The sequence below is a fragment of the Crassostrea angulata genome, chromosome 2, assembly GCF_025612915.1.
Source record: "Crassostrea angulata isolate pt1a10 chromosome 2, ASM2561291v2, whole genome shotgun sequence".
Lineage (NCBI taxonomy): Eukaryota > Metazoa > Mollusca > Bivalvia > Ostreida > Ostreidae > Magallana > Magallana angulata.
The window spans coordinates 38,556,338-38,573,725 of record NC_069112.1 but is presented as its reverse complement, the minus strand read 5'-3'; the positions used below and the strand labels follow the sequence as shown (position 1 = coordinate 38,573,725).

General features: G+C 32.0%; 1 protein-coding gene across 1 annotated transcript; it reads left to right on the top strand.

Moving 5' to 3' along the window:
* The first annotated feature begins 2,033 nt into the window (after positions 1-2,033).
* Positions 2,034-3,860, top strand: LOC128174301 (uncharacterized). Its single transcript, XM_052839881.1, has 2 exons — positions 2,034-2,049; positions 2,622-3,860. Exons 1-2 carry the CDS (start codon positions 2,034-2,036, stop codon positions 3,185-3,187), a joined length of 582 nt encoding a protein of 193 aa, XP_052695841.1. The 3' UTR covers positions 3,188-3,860.
* Positions 3,861-17,388: the final 13,528 nt, after the last annotated feature.

Below are 17,388 nucleotides of genomic sequence, written 5' to 3'. Positions count from 1 at the left end.
CTTGGACGAAAGAAAAATTTCAATTTTTTGCAGTTTCTGTTCATTTTCTTCGCAGAGGATGCACATATTGAAATGAAATTTGGTATACAGGTTAATCATAATAATATCTAGGTCAAATTTAACTTTGGGTACAATCAAGCATTTTTGGGGGTACAATCAATCATTTTGACAGAGTAGTGCCCATTGGACTTGGAAAATTTCAAGTTTTTACTGCTTTTGTTCATTTTCTTCGCAGATGTTTCCAAGGGAGGGGGCATACGTGTTTTACAAACATGTCTTGTTTTTTGTGGGTTTTTTTTTTCAAATTCATATATGTTGTTTATATAAGGGTATGGACAACGTTCAATGCTTTGTTATAATATTGTTATGTGTCAATCCAAGTCTAAAGCGCATGTGCATGTTTTATGTATATATAAGGGGTCACATAAACAACATGTATTAATTGACTGTAACATGATATTTTAATAAATACATAGAAAAAAGGTCAACAGTTCATAGATATGATCTATTGATAACCCCCTCTCTGTTTTACTTATCATTGGTTTTGTGTATTAATGTGTACATATAGTTATTATGCTTAGACTTTTTTTGTAAAAAAAATATCTAATATTATTAAAATCTTATTTATGGCTATAGATAGGCATTAAACATGCATTTATCACTTGTTTCTGTTGCATTATATATGAACATATGCACGTAAATTGGTTAAACAAAGATATCTTCCGTGTCCACTTCCTATATATTATTTTTGAACCTCGGTAAACTATCACCCATTGTAAATCTGCCATTTTAACCTGCAACCCAGCAGCCTGCTGGTAAAGAGAAGTTTAACACTATCATGTGTTTTAAACCAGCAATATTGAGAAGACTTGCAGTACTTATGGCGCACATGTTAACGTTTGCATCATTTTCAAATAAAATTAACCATGCTTTAAACACTTTGTGACAAGCTACATCAAGAGAGCTGTTTCAATACTTAGTGCTTACTTTAATATCAAACTAACTGTTTTGTAAATGTTTTATTCATATGATCATTTGTTTGTTGTACCAGCTTCAAAAACTGGACTATATGTATGTCTTGTAACTCCAACCCCGTCGTCTAGTATTAGCTGAACGGTTCTGCCGTGACCAATTTTACAAGTTATATAATGCGGGCTTGTTCCTTTTTTATTGCATAAAATAAGTTAGGCCAATTTCTTGTAAAATATTTACATATTGTATATGTACTATGCGATGAGTTCGGGCCTTCAATAAGAAACGCTACATATGTAAGATCAGTATAAATATTTTTGTTTCTTCTTTTTTTCAAGAAATCTAATGAGCGATTCATTCAACGAGAGAAAAGGCACACTTTTCGCTAAACGGAGTAAATGATAGTTTCTGATTTTATCTGTATTGAAATATTTCCCTCGCTTTTTACAAGATTGTATGAAAAATATGATGATTTGGTCTTGGCCAGTCAATGAAAGCAAAATATGCAAAATCTAATTTTGCTGAACACATAATTTTCAAAGGAAAGTACGATTTTTTTCTTTGGCCAACAGGAAGTTGGTCTACAGAGACTAATGGAAGCCAAGTTTTAATCACAACATCGTGAAAACATACATACTGCTGATTTCATATGACTGTGAAAAAGGGAAAAAAGTGAACCAATGCTGCATCTGTTCGCTACAAAATCACCTTTCAGCTTTTTCTTTTCAAGACTGCGTTTCGTGGCTATCTGTAAGGCAAGGGGAAACTTTTCCTTTGATGTCTTTATGTTGGCCGAAACTCTCTTGGCCAATGCCTCCAGCTGATCTTTGCTCCAATTCGGCTTACGCTTGTGTTTATTCAATGTCAAATATCCCGCCGATTTTACAGACGATTATATAACTGGAAGATTTGTATGTGCGGTTTCGTTAATAACGAAAGTGCTTTGCTTGAAATCTTTTGTCGAAAGTTTAATCTTAAGTGTGTTTCTAGATCGAACTCTTAGGAATTCTCTGAAGTCTATTTTTTCACTTACAAGTGGTTTCGTGAAAACGACTTAAGAAATGACTGACGGTATTCGTAAGACAACTAATTAAGGAAAAAAACATACGAACTTTTGTGTAAAGGGCTACTGATATTGAATTAAATAAACCAAATATTTATCATCATTAAGGAATTGTTCAGTTTGTTTAGTAAATATAATTATCTCGCATTTCAACATCACAATGCAGGTTGACATTAATTTGCATGTCAACATATTTACTTCGCGGGTCAACATAAACAATTTGCATATATACTTATCTCGCATGTCAACATAACTAAGATGAATGTTGGCATGAATAGGTTGCATGTCAACATATTCATTTATCTCGCATGTTTACATAAATAAGTTTCATATCCACAATTAGAAGAAGCATCTAGCATGTTGGAAGTCACATTTGAGCAACATTCGATACTTTTTTTTTTAGACTTTTTATAATCCTTATCCAATTACAATTGTCTTGCATGTCAACATAACTGTACAGTGGTATTTTGAGATATCCAGGTTGTAGATCAACATTTTTAAAGTGCATTTCAAAATATATGACAGACACACAATTTGCAGGCATGTGGTAAAAATATGTTTCAATATTTTTTCTTTATTTCTAAAGATGCAGAAACCCATATCGTTGAGATGCGGATCAAAGTAAAGAACGGGTGTCCAAACATTGAAGAGCTACTCACTGGCATTTTAAGCGACTTTGTATGGAAACTGGATTATGCTTACTTTTCCAGCAAATTGGATAATTTCCAAAAAATGTCTTTAGTACATGCCAAAACTATTTTTCAGAGAATTATGGATGGAATAGAAAGATCAGATGATAATGAAAGCTTTGAAAATATAATTTTGGAAACAAAGAGTGCCCTAAAAAAGTTTATTTCTGTCCACAACAGTGATGCTCAAAAGTCGTCAATAATCATAGTTCGACAATTTCTTAATTTCTTGGATCGTATGAAAAAGAAATACTGCGTTCAAAAATGGCGAGTAGATTGGAAAGGACATACTGTGATTTTTGTTGAATTCAATAATCTTTTTGATTTCGAAACGTGTTTAGAATCAGGATCATTAAAAAAAGAAGCAAAAGATACATTTGAGAGTATTTTTAGTCATTTTAACGACGTTCGGCTTCATGCACCATATGTAGAGATACGGAGGATTCAATTGGATAATAAATGAAATAACGTTTATTAAAGTACTGAAGTACTAACGGGAGTTGATTCTATCGATTATCATTTATTTTAAAATCAACTTATCTTGCATGGCAATTAGTTTCTAGTCTGTATTTGAATTACGCACTTTTTAATAATATGGATTTTTAGACTTTTCTGACAAATTTTTTGAGAAACCCCATATGAATGATGTTTAATATATTTAATGATGGATTTTAAACTATGTATAAGTAATGGAAACAATTGTAAACATTGTATGTATCCACGCACTATTGATATCGAACTCTTGTCTCGTTCAACCAGACGTTCGACTGTCTCCGTTCATCTCCGACAAGCAAGTGAGCCTTTCTGCTTGTCGGAGATTTACGGAGACAGCCGAGCATTTGGTTGAACGAGACTTTATTAAACTCTGGCGTAGGAATACATGAGACTACAAAAATAGCTTCAGCATACATTACATCGAATTTTTCTATTATTTTTGAAGAAATAAATCTTGTCAGCGGTGGTAATTTGTGCTTAGGTCCAAACACTGTTTCACTTTCGGTTTGCCAAAGTAACTGCATAGGAGAGCTGACTAAAATCAACTCCCAAAAACTTGTATTCCAGTTTAAATGCGCTGAAAGTTCTTTGACGCATAAATGTGTAAAGTATTTTTTTTTACGTTTGTATAACTAGAAAAATAAATTGTTTGTATCAATATGGCTTGTAGTGGTCTGTTTATATGGGCATCTGTGCACAGCGAAACGAATATGAAAATAGAAACTAAACAACACCCACAATTGAGACGATACAAACCAAAACTGAAAAGGAAAATCAGAATAAGAGTATTATGTTTTAGGCAATTTAAAAAACTAGATCTATATTTACAAATGTAAACTACAAAAAAAAAAATATCAAAACTAAAGAATTACAAATCGACTCGCAAAAACAATCGATCCATCGCTTAACCATCATCGAATTATCACATCATCGCACTATTGACGAACACCAAGATGGCGCGATGTTCGATAGTGAACAACAAGAACATATCTTAATTACATAGATTTCAAGGGCATCCGGGTAAGGCAGTATTATGGAATCTTAATGGGGTCATATAGTCACGCACCATTCAGATTTGCATCAATAATGCGATGCTGTGATAATGCGATGACGATGAAGCAATAGTGTGACGATTTGTTTGATAAAGCGATGAGATGTAATGGTACGATGAAGCAATTACACGATAACGCGATAATGCGATAGCAATGAGGCGATTGTGTGATAGTGATAACGCGATACTCTATCGTTTCATCGTTTGTTTTCTATTGCGCAATCGTCATTTGACTATTTTGCTCATGCGTAATTGAAAAACGAAACGACACCAAGCATGGAGTACAAAACTGATTTAATACAGTACCCCAACGTTTACAAGATAAAAGTTAGGATAGGATTCACGCACAGTAGGATAGAATTAACGCACGATAGAACAATATACACGCACAATAGAATAGGATTTATACACGATAGGATAGGATAAACGATGTTCATGATAAACGTATAATCGCTTTAAACGATCTTTACGAATAAACTGGTAATGGCAAAATATGAGACAGAATACGTACGAATACAGATTTACGTGGAATTTCTTTTAAGTAACAACTTCTAAATTCTTAATCATCGCTGCATCATTCATAGAATTAATAAAAATGACCAGTTCATTAATTTTTTTAACTAAAATTATGAGCTTAAATGATCAATAAATTTTCTGTATTGTTAACATTGTTTCTTTTACCGAACACCCTAGCCGACCACCGCGGATACTTCCCGAGATCAAATCACACGAAAAATAGTGGGTTCAGTTATGAAGAAATCCAACTCTTGTTTAAAGTAAATATCTATCATAAATACATTTCTTTCTGCGTAAGAAAATGATGCAATAAAACGAATTATATTACATACCAGTTAAATAAATATTCACGCAGATATACAATTTGCGTACGAATTGTTAACATTGTTTTCATTACCACACACCCTAGACGATTGCAGAGAACATTTCAGCCCGGAATCAAATATCACTTGGTAAAAAAGGGGTTCAATTTAAATAAAGTCTGGTTTTAATTAAATACAAATTATATCAAATACGTTTGTGTCTGTAAAATATGATGCATAAAACACAAATTATATTGCATATAAAGGAATGTTTACGCAAGTATACACTCCGTGTACGGTTCAATATATTCGACGTACAGGTAAATATTACCTTGTTCCTAAAAACTTTGATTCGACAGTTTACATTAATTCTTCATTTTCAATGCTTACAGATATGATTTACCTGAAATATTGGTTAATTGTGATCTACAAAATTAATAAATTAGTATTATGATAGAATGCTGGATAGGAGTTTACAAATCATATATGATAAATTTCCGTGTCCGGCTTATTGAATCTTTGTATCTTTGAAATAAATTAACTTTCCTATGAAAAGGAAATAAACGATTAACACGATATGATAAACGGAAAAACTGTAAAAATTAAACGATAAACCTGATAGGATTAGCGCGCGATAGGATAGGATTAACGCACGATAAAACAATATATACACACACAACACGGTAGGATTAACGCACGATAGAACAGTATACACGCGAGGATAGGATTGATACACAATACGATAGGATAGGATTGTAAAAAAAAAAATAACGTATATTGTTTCAGACATCGGTATTACTCTGATTCTTAAACTTGTCTCACTAAATATAATTAGGTTTTACAAATTAACCGCATACTTCTTGCCAGACAATATACATATTTAGAAGTTCTAAATTATAGTATATTAGAAAATTTACCGGTTTTGCCAAAACAACAGATTGATCAAGTTAAGAGAGTTTTTTTTTTCAAAATTGGTAAGCTATCCCAGGTAGCACAAAACGTTTTCATAACATTTTATTCTGGTTGTAAGGTTGATTTCCAAGAATGTTTTCATAAAAACATTTTTAGAACGTTTTAAAAACATTTTATTTTTGTTGAAAGGGTGTTATAAGAAAACAATATCAATACAACCTTTTAAAAACATTTCCGTTTAGTTTTGACAACGCTGTAAAAACATTATTAAAAATGTTATGGTTATTTAGCATAAAAACATTTCTAGAATATATTATAAAAATGTTTTATTTGTGATTTTTATAACACTGTCAATTAGAAATTCCTGACCAAAATTGCTTTCATTGTATTGGTATTTCAAATGTATATTTCTGTATCGTCAGAAAACTGCTTATAATACAGAATGAAAATGTTATTAGACAGCATAATAAAAGCATTACCTGGCAATGTTTGGAGAACTTTTTGAAAACATCTAAATAATCGAATTGTTTTTTCCTCTTTTAAATGCTAAGGATTGGCATACCTCAGTTATGCATGCTACGCACAAAATAAAAGTTAAGCAATAATTACATTTTAAAACAGTGTATATTAAATATCATTATAAAAAAAGAGATTAATTGATTTCCATATTCATACTGTTTGTTGTATTTTTTTAAAATCTAAATATTAAAAAGACAGAGCATGAGTTTGATTAGACTTGCATCTCACTATGGAAAATATATGAAATACTTAAAGTGCAGGGCGTTGGGTTTTCCCTTTCAATATGTTTACTGCGAGTTAATTGAATGTCACAGCGGGATGCCATGGCCAGGGTGAAAGCAGCCGATCCCAGTTATACAGTTTCCGCGCTATTTGTTATCTTACTCGGTCAGAATTTTTGAAATACTCACGCCATTTTACAAAGAGCAAGGATTTGGAATGGGGGATATTTTCGGTAAATGTTAGTATTTGTTTATCTTTCAATGCAGAATAATAACTTGGGTAGTGTGCACATGTACATTTAACGACTTTGTACTAAGCCATATCATATCTATATACTGCTTGTGTTATTTAATTGGCGATAAATGTGTACATATGCTAGCGATATACAACTCCAATACCATGTTGTTTTTAACTTACAATTATATTTTACCATTTATTAGGGGCTGCTCCCAGAGCTTGACTACAGTGTACCATTCCAGAGTGTGAAGTTTTGTTTCATTGTGTTGATGTTAGCCGAAGATATGACTTTCATGGGGTATCAAGCATATAGGTATTTGAAAATTTTTCCCCAGCATTATATATGTATTTTTTTATATAAACTACATGTTATTGTTGATTGAACTTGCTAAATGCATCACATGATAAACCATGCATTTTAATGATTCAATTCCACCGACCAGATATTTTATTTAGGGCTTTTCGACTTTCGGTCGAAAAGACCTATTGTTATTCTGATGTTTTATTATTAGGGCTTTTCGACTTTCGGTCGAAAAGACCTATTGTTATTCTGATGTTTTATTATTATTATTAGGGCTTTTCGACTTTCGGTCGAAAAGACCTATTGTTTTTGTCTTTTTTTATTAGGGCTTTTCGACTTTCGGTCGAAAAGACCTATTGTTTTTGTCTTTTTTTATTATTATTAGGGCTTTTCGACTTTCGGTCGAAAAGACCTATTGTTTTTGTCTTTTTTTATTATTATTATTTTCTCGACAGTTTTTTGTCAACGATTTCTATACAACTGGAAAGTATATAGATACAATTATGCAACGGTCTTACAGCAAATATATCAATCTATGGAATGTAAGGTTTTGAACTTCCAGTTCCGGTTCTTCCGGTTTATATAAGGAAAATTGTAAAAATTGAACGAAACGCAATATTTTGTTTAGTTTTTGAATTAGAACGTTCAGCTTTTGGAATTAGATACATCTTGTCTTGTTGTACAAAATTGTAAGCGTAGACAACTTTCTATATCTTACCGTTTTTGAGATATTAAATCCAAAACTTTAGAAAAGGGGGGATGAAAAACAAAAAGATTCAAATGACCTTTAAAAATTTAAATTATACCTTACCATTGTTAAGATAGAAGTAATAAACGTACATTCCGAGTTTCATTGACATATATTGACTACTTCCGGTTTTATAGGTCGATGAAAATCACCTATGGGAGTTTCAATGTTAAACAAAAATCACGCGTCGTTCGTTTTCTAAAAAAGTTTTCAAGTTAACATTACAATATTTCATCTGTAAAATGGTACACACAATCCGCAGACCGGAAAAGTTTTTGGGTAGACAATTTGAGAAAATTAGGGATCTGCAGGGGCCAACGTACAAAACAGCACTTTAGCTGTAACTTTTTTATTTCTCTTCCGATTTTAAAAATCTTTTCAGTTTATTGTTTAGAATAAAGAGAACAATCTTAAAAGTATGGTCCGAGGGGCCACTTTATGAGTCCTTATAGGGGTTTGGAAGGCCCAAAGATCATCACTTGTTTAAATTTCAAAATGTTTTTTAGTAAGAGTTTTCTCGCTTTGCTGTAAGAATGTAGAGCACAAATACTATAAGCATACTAAGTTTTGTGTCCGAGGAGTGAATACTTACTTCAATATGATTTTTTGAATATATTCCTCTAGAAATTAGAAGTGTAGCTACCTGTAAAGTTCTGGAGTTATCTTTCTTTTCACATTGCACTAATCATAAGTTCCTATCTAAGCAACTGGGGATATCAAGGCGTTTAGAACACTTGGAATTTTATTATTATTATTTTCTCGACAGTTTTTTGTCAACGATTTCTATAAAACTGGAAAGTATATAGATACAATAATGCAACGGTCTTACAGCAAATATATAAATCTATGGAATGTAAGGTTTTGAACTTCCAGTTCCGGTACTTCCGGTTTATATAAGGAAAATTGTAAAAATTGAACGAAACGCAATATTTTGTTTAGTTTTTGAATTAGAACGTTCAGCTTTTGGAATTAGATACATCTTGTCTTGTTGTACAAAATTGTAAGCGTAGATAACTTTCTATATCTTACTGTTTTTGAGATATTAAATCCAAAACTTTAGAAAAGGGGGGATGAAAAACAAAAAAATTCAAATGACCTTTAAAAATTTAAATTATACCTTACCATTGTTAAGATAGAAGTAATAAACGTACATTCCCAGTTTCATTGACATATATTGACTACTTCCGGTTTTATAGGTCGATGAAAAATCACCTATGGGAGTTTCAATGTTAAACAGAAACCACGCGTCGTTCGTTTTCTCAAAAGGTTTTCAAGTAATTGTTACAACATTTCATCTGTATAATGACAGTAACAATGTGCAGACCGGAAAATGTTTTGGGTAGACAGTTTGGAAAAATGAGGGATCTGCAAGGGCCAACGTTCAAAACAGCCCTTTAGCTGTAACTTTTTTATTTTTCATTCGAAATTAAAAATCTTTTCGGCTCATATGTCAGAGTAAAGGGTACAATTTAAAAATTATGGTCCGCGGGGCCACTTTTTGACTCCTTATAAGGGTTTTAAGGGGCTAAAAAATGAATCTTTTTTAAAGTTCAAGAAAAAAATATTTAGAAAGAGTTATCTTGCTTTGCTTAGAGTACATGTAAGTAGAGCATAAATACTGTAATGAAACCAAGTTTTGTTTCTGAAAAATGAAAAAATACTCTTATACGAATTTTTGAAAATATTCATAAAGAAAATCAAAGTATAGCTATTTCTAAAGTTCTGGAGTTATCTTTCTTTTTATATTTCTTGTAAGTTCTTATTCAGGCAAGTGGTTATATGCATGTACATGTACCAAGGCGTTAAAGAATTTGGGGGGGAAAATATTTTTTTTTTTTACTAAAAAAGGAAAATGGGGATGTCAAAAAGCCTTTACTTACAAGTATGACCATCTGTTTATACCAAGGCGTTCTTATTTTCTATACATATTGCGATTTTTTAAAATAATATGTTAATAATTTATTGTTTGGTATCAATAGAAAAAATTAATTTGATATAAAACATATCTGTACATGTGTCACATTTTTTTTTCTTTTAACTGGCGACTTTGCCAGGTGTCAAACCACTTAAGTGTTGTGAATGTCATTTCCAGCTATTTTGAATATGTACGTTCCTAAGAAAAAAAAAAAAAAAAAAAAAAAAAAAAAAAAAAAAAAAAAAAAATATATATATATATATATATATATATATATATATATATATATATATATATATATATATATATATATATATATATCGATTCCGCTCAGTCTAAAAAAAAATAGCATAGGCCGTCGGAACCGGGGGGGGGGGGGGGGTTTAGACATAACCATAACCTCTATCCTTTTTAATTTCTTTTTGGTTGTCAAGATTTCTGATAAGTCTTAGCTCTCCTTCCCTCCAATTTAATTTTCTTTTCGACGCCACTGAATAGTTATTATGCTTTTGGCTATTTTGAGGTAAAACAAGATCTTGTTTGCATCGCCTACATGTATATACACACAGCCTCAAGATACACGAAGAAAACTCTCATATAAACATTTTGGATATCAATAACCTTTAAACATATACTAATAGTTATGAAATACATTTTACTGTACATATTGTACAAAAATTATGGCGTACTACAAATATTTGATAGACTTTAACCCTCTTTTAAGAAAATTAAAGTTGGGAACCAATGATGAGAATACACAATACAGCGAGATCTTAAAAAATTAAATTTGATACAAATCCGATTACTATCAATTTAATGTTTGAATTTTCCAGGGAACCCCTTCATCTAGATCCGCCAAGGAATTTTCGTCAGTCTACATGCGTGACAAAAATATGTTGTTTTTTTTCAAAAATATATCATTGAAATCAAGACTTATTTTTAAAAGATTTTATTTTCTTTTTGATTTTTTGTCAGATTTTGAAGAAATTTATATTGATTTTTCAGTTTTTGACATACATGTACACTGAAATAATTTTTTGACAACTCGTTTGTAAAATTTCAAACCCAGCACAAAGATTTTTATAATATATCTTTTGCAAAATGCGAGTCGAAAAATCTTACTTTGGATTCAGGAATTGAAGGTTGGAAAAACATTTAAGATTTACAAAGATTTTTATAATATACTGTATCTTTAATTTTGTAAATTGCGAGTCGAAAAACCTTACCATCAAAACTCGGGGTCCGAAGGATAATTGTGTGTCCAAGGGGGGGGGGGGGGGGGGGGTCAGAGGTATATTTGCGATAATTTTACCGATGTAAATTTAATAAATTTTGATTTTCTAGGGGGGTCGGGACCCCCCCCCCCTTAGATCCGCGCATGATATAGCAGGTGCGAATGTGTCGATCGGGTTCGGGAGTACATAAATAGCTAATATTCCTCGTGCAAGTGGAAGCCCCACATGTTAGGTCTGTTTGACAGCCGGCTCGAAATAACATATTTTCCTGTTCTATTACAACCGGAAAACTTTTTGCGCTGAGAACCAGTGACGAAGAATTCTTGAAGGCATTACTGTTTATATTTGTGCCTTTAGTTATATCAGGGAGAGACCTACATTGAAAACGCGTAAGTAAAATGACTTTTAATATTTGTTTAGCATGTTAGACAGCTGTTAGATACTGCAAACTTTTAAAGAGTGTTTTAATATTTTATAGATGTTTTAAACTTGTATGTCATTGTTTTTCACTAAACAGATACAGCTTCAAAACTATGTTTTTACCCATGCCTCTGACTTTTTATCAAAAGCCATTTAACAGGTTTGGGCAGTTTATTTAAGAAATAAACAGCAATTTAAAAAGTTCACCGGGATATGAAGTTGGTTGGTCATATGATCAAATCCTGTAAAGCCCAAAGATTTTGTACATTTTGTACCAAACAACTTTATATTTCGGTGAACTTTTTAACATTGCTGTTTATTACTTACAGAGACATACATGTATATACTAACGGGATATGCAACTTCTACATTCGCCATGTTTACCTCCCAAACTATCATGTGAGCCTTGACAAGTTTTTAAAACTCTGTTTAATCCCAGTAAAATATTTCATTTTTTATTAGATTATTTATTTCCTCTTGTGGGTCTCGGGGTTTTGAGAACTCGATCCCTCGTAATTATGATCAGATCAGGGTTATAAAGTACAAATATCAATTCTAGAATAATTTTTAACTCTTTACCCCTTAATGCCACCTTTTGACGCATAGGCCGTATCCTTAACACTCTACCCTGGGCTACCCTTAGACTGTTTTCAGATGAACTGAAAACAGCTGGTGTGTGTTTTTAATAGACTTATTACAGGTCTTAGCAAATCAAACACATAGAAAATTATATATCAATGGATTTGTAATAAATTAAAATTTTAATATTCATTGAAAAATTTTTATTTTAAGTCACTAATAAAGCAATACAGGTGCTAACAGGTATATGAAAATAAAACTGAGTGTTCTACATTAAAGCTTTATTAACAGATACTTGATAAACATATTTAAAATTGTATATATTACAAATTATTATTTAATACTTTTTATAGAAAGATTCCATTATCATCATGGAATTCGTTTTTTGATAGTAAATAATTAAATGTACCTGTGGCTGACTTTTCAATTCATGTCTATCGTTTTCAGACTTATATTTACGTTTTTTTTTTAAATAAACATGTTAAATGGTGTAAGAGGATTTGATAAATCTAGCATGTTAACTAAATAAGTGTGTTGACTTTTATAAAAAATACAAATTTACCGGTATATTCGTGTATTTAGGGGTTGCAGGTAATGCACACCTTGTGTTCCGTTTTCTTTAACTACACAGATTTTTCCACAAAATTTTGCATGAATTTGACATCTGGCTTTCATCTTTCAATCTCACTACCAATAAATCTAGAAAATTCTGCCTCTATACTTGATTATAAACAAAAAGTGAAAACATGTGTGATGTCCGCATCGTAGTCCGCCATCTTTGTTTATTGTAGTAATGCATCACGCCACCATACACAGGTAAATCACGTGATATCTTTATTTAGAATGAGTGAACAACCATCCGTATACATGGCCAGGTGTATACCAGTCAATGTTTATAATAAACAACAGGTGTTGAGGGGTCTAATTAAGAGCTGTGTATAGGGTGCGTCAAAAGTCGTCATTAAGGATATGGCCAGGGTCGTCAAAACGCGTCATTAAGGGTTAAAGGATAGACACCTCTAAGGGGAAAAGAGTTAAAGGTTTTATAACGATACATCACGTAACATCTTAGATATATGAAATAAAATATGACCTACCAATTCTTGTACCACGTGATTTCGGCGAGACTTGCGAGAGTTGCCTATCCCGTAAGTATATACATCCTTGTTACTTACATTTACGTTTGAGAGACACAAATCGTTCAGAACTGTTAAAATTAACGAGATTTTATGTTAACAATAATCCAAACGATAAGCACGTGTGGTTATCAAAACGTTCACACAGAATTGAACGTTTTCGCTATTCTATAGGTTCATATAAGGAAATATATTTGCAAATATAAATATATGTTAAAACATGTTCAACTGCAAATGACATCTGACCCTGCCGTCTAATACCTAACGTTCCGATCCATTACCTGGGCTCCAGAGTAGTCATGCAGTCAAGTTCCTATCACATACCTCTTTGCAGCTATATCCTTCCTTGTCTTTGTCCTATTTGTACCATGCATCTATTCCATGTTCAAGTTATAAATTGAAGTTTGGCTTTTTGCCTTATATATTGTTTACCATTATATAATATACCAGATGATATCTCGTGCAAGCACAGGAATTAACACTTTACACATTACATGTAATATGATACAATTTTTAATATGTTGATTGATCCATGAATTTTGTTCATTTTGTGTATATACAGTCAAAACTGCCGAAGCAGCCATGCACCCCTATTAAGCAGTCACCTTCCATATATATCATTTAATTTCCTCTCCATGAAAAATCCTATATAATTGCTCTCTAAAGAGTGGTCACCTAGCTGTCTAACGCGGTTAGCGGTCATCGTATTTTGATCCGAAACTGTACAGTCGACTTGCATTAGGCTGCCATTTTGGCCAGTCACATGACTTACACCCGGGGATTTTAAACATGGCTCCCGAATGTCGGGTGATAAACGTAAATAATAGTTATACGCTTTAGGCGAGCGAAACCAAATAAATCGATGTATTAATATTTAATAATACATAATTGGCAGATCAGATGCGAATGGGAATCAAGTGAATTGTTTAAACCTGTATTAACAATGTTTGTTTTATAAACATGAATGAAATAGGTGTCAAAAATGTCCACGGCGAGGCAAGAGAAAATTGCTTGATTTCATAATAGTTCAGATTTAAGTTCAGATAGGGTCGGTTAAAAACTTAATTGTTGATTTGTGTTAAAAGTGTTTGTTTTCTATATATATGGTACTCATGAAGATAGTTAGAGTTATAATTGTGAAAATGTTAGCGGCAAGGTTTTACCACGTATAGTGACTTTTTTCAATAATTTTAAAAAATACAAAAAATGCATGTACAATGCATTGTTGTGTATTTGTACTTATTTGTAAATATAATACGTACTTTAAAAAACATATAATCACTTACTTTATCTATCATTTTGATACATTATTGTTTTATTGTGATAATTGTTTTAATAAGGTATTTGATGTTGGCAAATTCACAAGTCTCTATTCAAAGGTCACCTCTGTTAAGAGGTCACTTTGGGTGCCTCCCGCAGGTGACTGCTTAATACGAGTTTGACTGTACATGAATTGTGTCACAAAATTTTCTTAATAGGCTTAGCTATTCTTTAAAATTGAAATAAAGAAGCTTACATTGGCTGGACATTTAGAGGAGCGGGCAGAGTTGAAAAATCTAAACTGAAATGGATGATATATTATATAAATAGTGCCTGTTTGGGAGGGTAACAGTTGAAATTGACACCCCGAGAAAACCATTGTCAACCGACGTGAAGCGGAGGTTGACAATGGTTTTCGAGGGGTGTCAATTTCAACTGTTATCCTCCCAAACAGGCACTATTTATTTTGTTATACTGAATGTCTTTTTAAAAAATTTTAAGAAAATTTTACTGCTTTTATATAGGAATAACGTGAATTCTACAGCGAACCGTACGCGCATAATTTTCGCGCATGTAACATTTTTTAATGTTACCCGTTGCCAAGTGCGTTGCTAACGCTGAGGGTAATAGTAAATATTATTAACTGCGTCTTAACCAATCAGATTTCAGTATTTAACATGAAAGTATAACAATATATAAATAGTGCCTGTTTGGGAGGGTAACAGTTGAAATTGACACCCCGAGGAAACCATTGTCAATCGACGCGAAGCGGAGGTTGACAATGGTTTTCAAGGGGTGTCAATTTCAACTGTTATCCTCCCAAACAGGCACTATTTATTTTATTATACTGAATGTCTTAATTTTATAGAATTTTTTACTACCTTTATATAGAAATGACATATGAATTCTACGGCGAACCGTACGCGCATGATTTACGTGCATGTAACAATTCGTTGTGTTACCAGTTGCTAAGTGTGTTGCTAATGCTGAGGGTAATAGAACGGATTATCAACTGCGTCTAAACCAATCAGATTTTAGTATTTAACATGAAAGTATAATAATCATAAATGTGGCCTTAATTGTTTTTGTTGCTGACTGGTAAAAAATAACAATTATTTTTTTTAATTTCAAACCAGGGAGTTGGTATTTAGTACGTTGTATCTCTAAATTTTGTTCTTTAGATCAAATTGTAAGTACTATGATTTTTTATCACTGTTCCGAATAATATTAAGAAAAGACTGTTTAAAAAAACAATTAGGGAGGGGGGGGGTCAGCCCCCCCCCCCCCAATTAACTTCCCCGTTTTATACATCAATACATCATTTAGTTATATAGACGTAGCCACGTAGGGCACAAATCTGTTTGGTGTAATTGTTTAATGTATAAGGTTTCTACTGTACAAATCTGATCTAGTCTATGCATATTGAATTGCATATATTAAACAGTTTTAAGGGAGGAGTCTTTTCTGGTTTTCGACTTGTCAAACGTAAATTTGATTAATTGTTCATTGCTTTTCATATTTCATTCAAAAAAGTATATTTTTCTTTCTTTTTCATTATCATACAACTTGGCATAGAAAAAGTAATGAATGTTTGGAATCTAACAAGGACTATATTTTTGGCGTTATCTTGGCGTAGGAAAATATCACATGTTTCGCAATTCAGAATTGCTGCAGATTATTCTGTATTATTAGTCTGTTTTAGCATTTTAAAAACAATGACATAAATATTGCATTTTGTTTTACTAATGTGAACTAATGATACCCAGGCATGTTATTAAGGCTTCCCGACTGATTTTACAGCAATGTGTAGAAAGTCACTTGTCTGTACTTCATACGATATGACGTTATAATTAACTTTGACGTCACAATCTGCATTCCTGTCGATAGTTCTCAGGGAATATAACTTAACATTAAAAGTGAATTATATCAAACCAGTATAATACTGCATGTTTCCTTTACATAGATGCTGCCGTTAATGCTAGACGTACAGAATTCATTCATATTAAAAACCAGTATCAAATAATCAGCAGTTTTAAAGCTTCGTTTTAAGTAAAAGACTATTTATAAACTAGTGGTTTGGAGACTCTCCCTGCTACGTGTAAACAACTGAATGATGAAATTTCCATGCATGTAAAACCAGCTTGGTGCAGGTGAAAGATCAACACAATTTTAGAATATTTTACGTAAAATTGGTAGAGAATATAAATACTAATGTGAATCGTGCTTGGAAAACCTACGGATTTACCCCAATTTTTTGTAAATCGCTTTTGATTAGTAAAATTGTGCATCATTTTGATGATTTTGTGGAATGTTTCAACAATATCTTCCATAAAAGAAATATCTATTTCTTTCCAAATCAAGAACTTCAAAGTATTTGACTTAACAAAGGATTTTTATTAAAAATATGTACGATTTATTGTCATTAATCACCTGCGCCGATGCGATTTATATAGATCATTCGCATTATTAGAATTCGCCCGTCACGTGATTACAAAGTACATATGACGTCACAAAAATGCATCAAATGTAATATTTAACATCGGTGTCAATAAATGTCACATAGATTTTAAGAAATACTCCCGGTCAAAGTATTTTTGCGATGATTCAAATAATATCATTTTCCAGCCATATTTTAGCATCGGGACACCTTAACATTGCTGTGTATGATACTTGGGTTTCAGAATATGTTTTTAAAATATGATTTGCCTATCAAATTAGACTCTCTTATTAAATGGTCAATATATTAGCTTTTCTGTCAATTATATCTTTAAATAAAGTCTTCATTATACATAAAAATCAGAAATATTATATTGTTG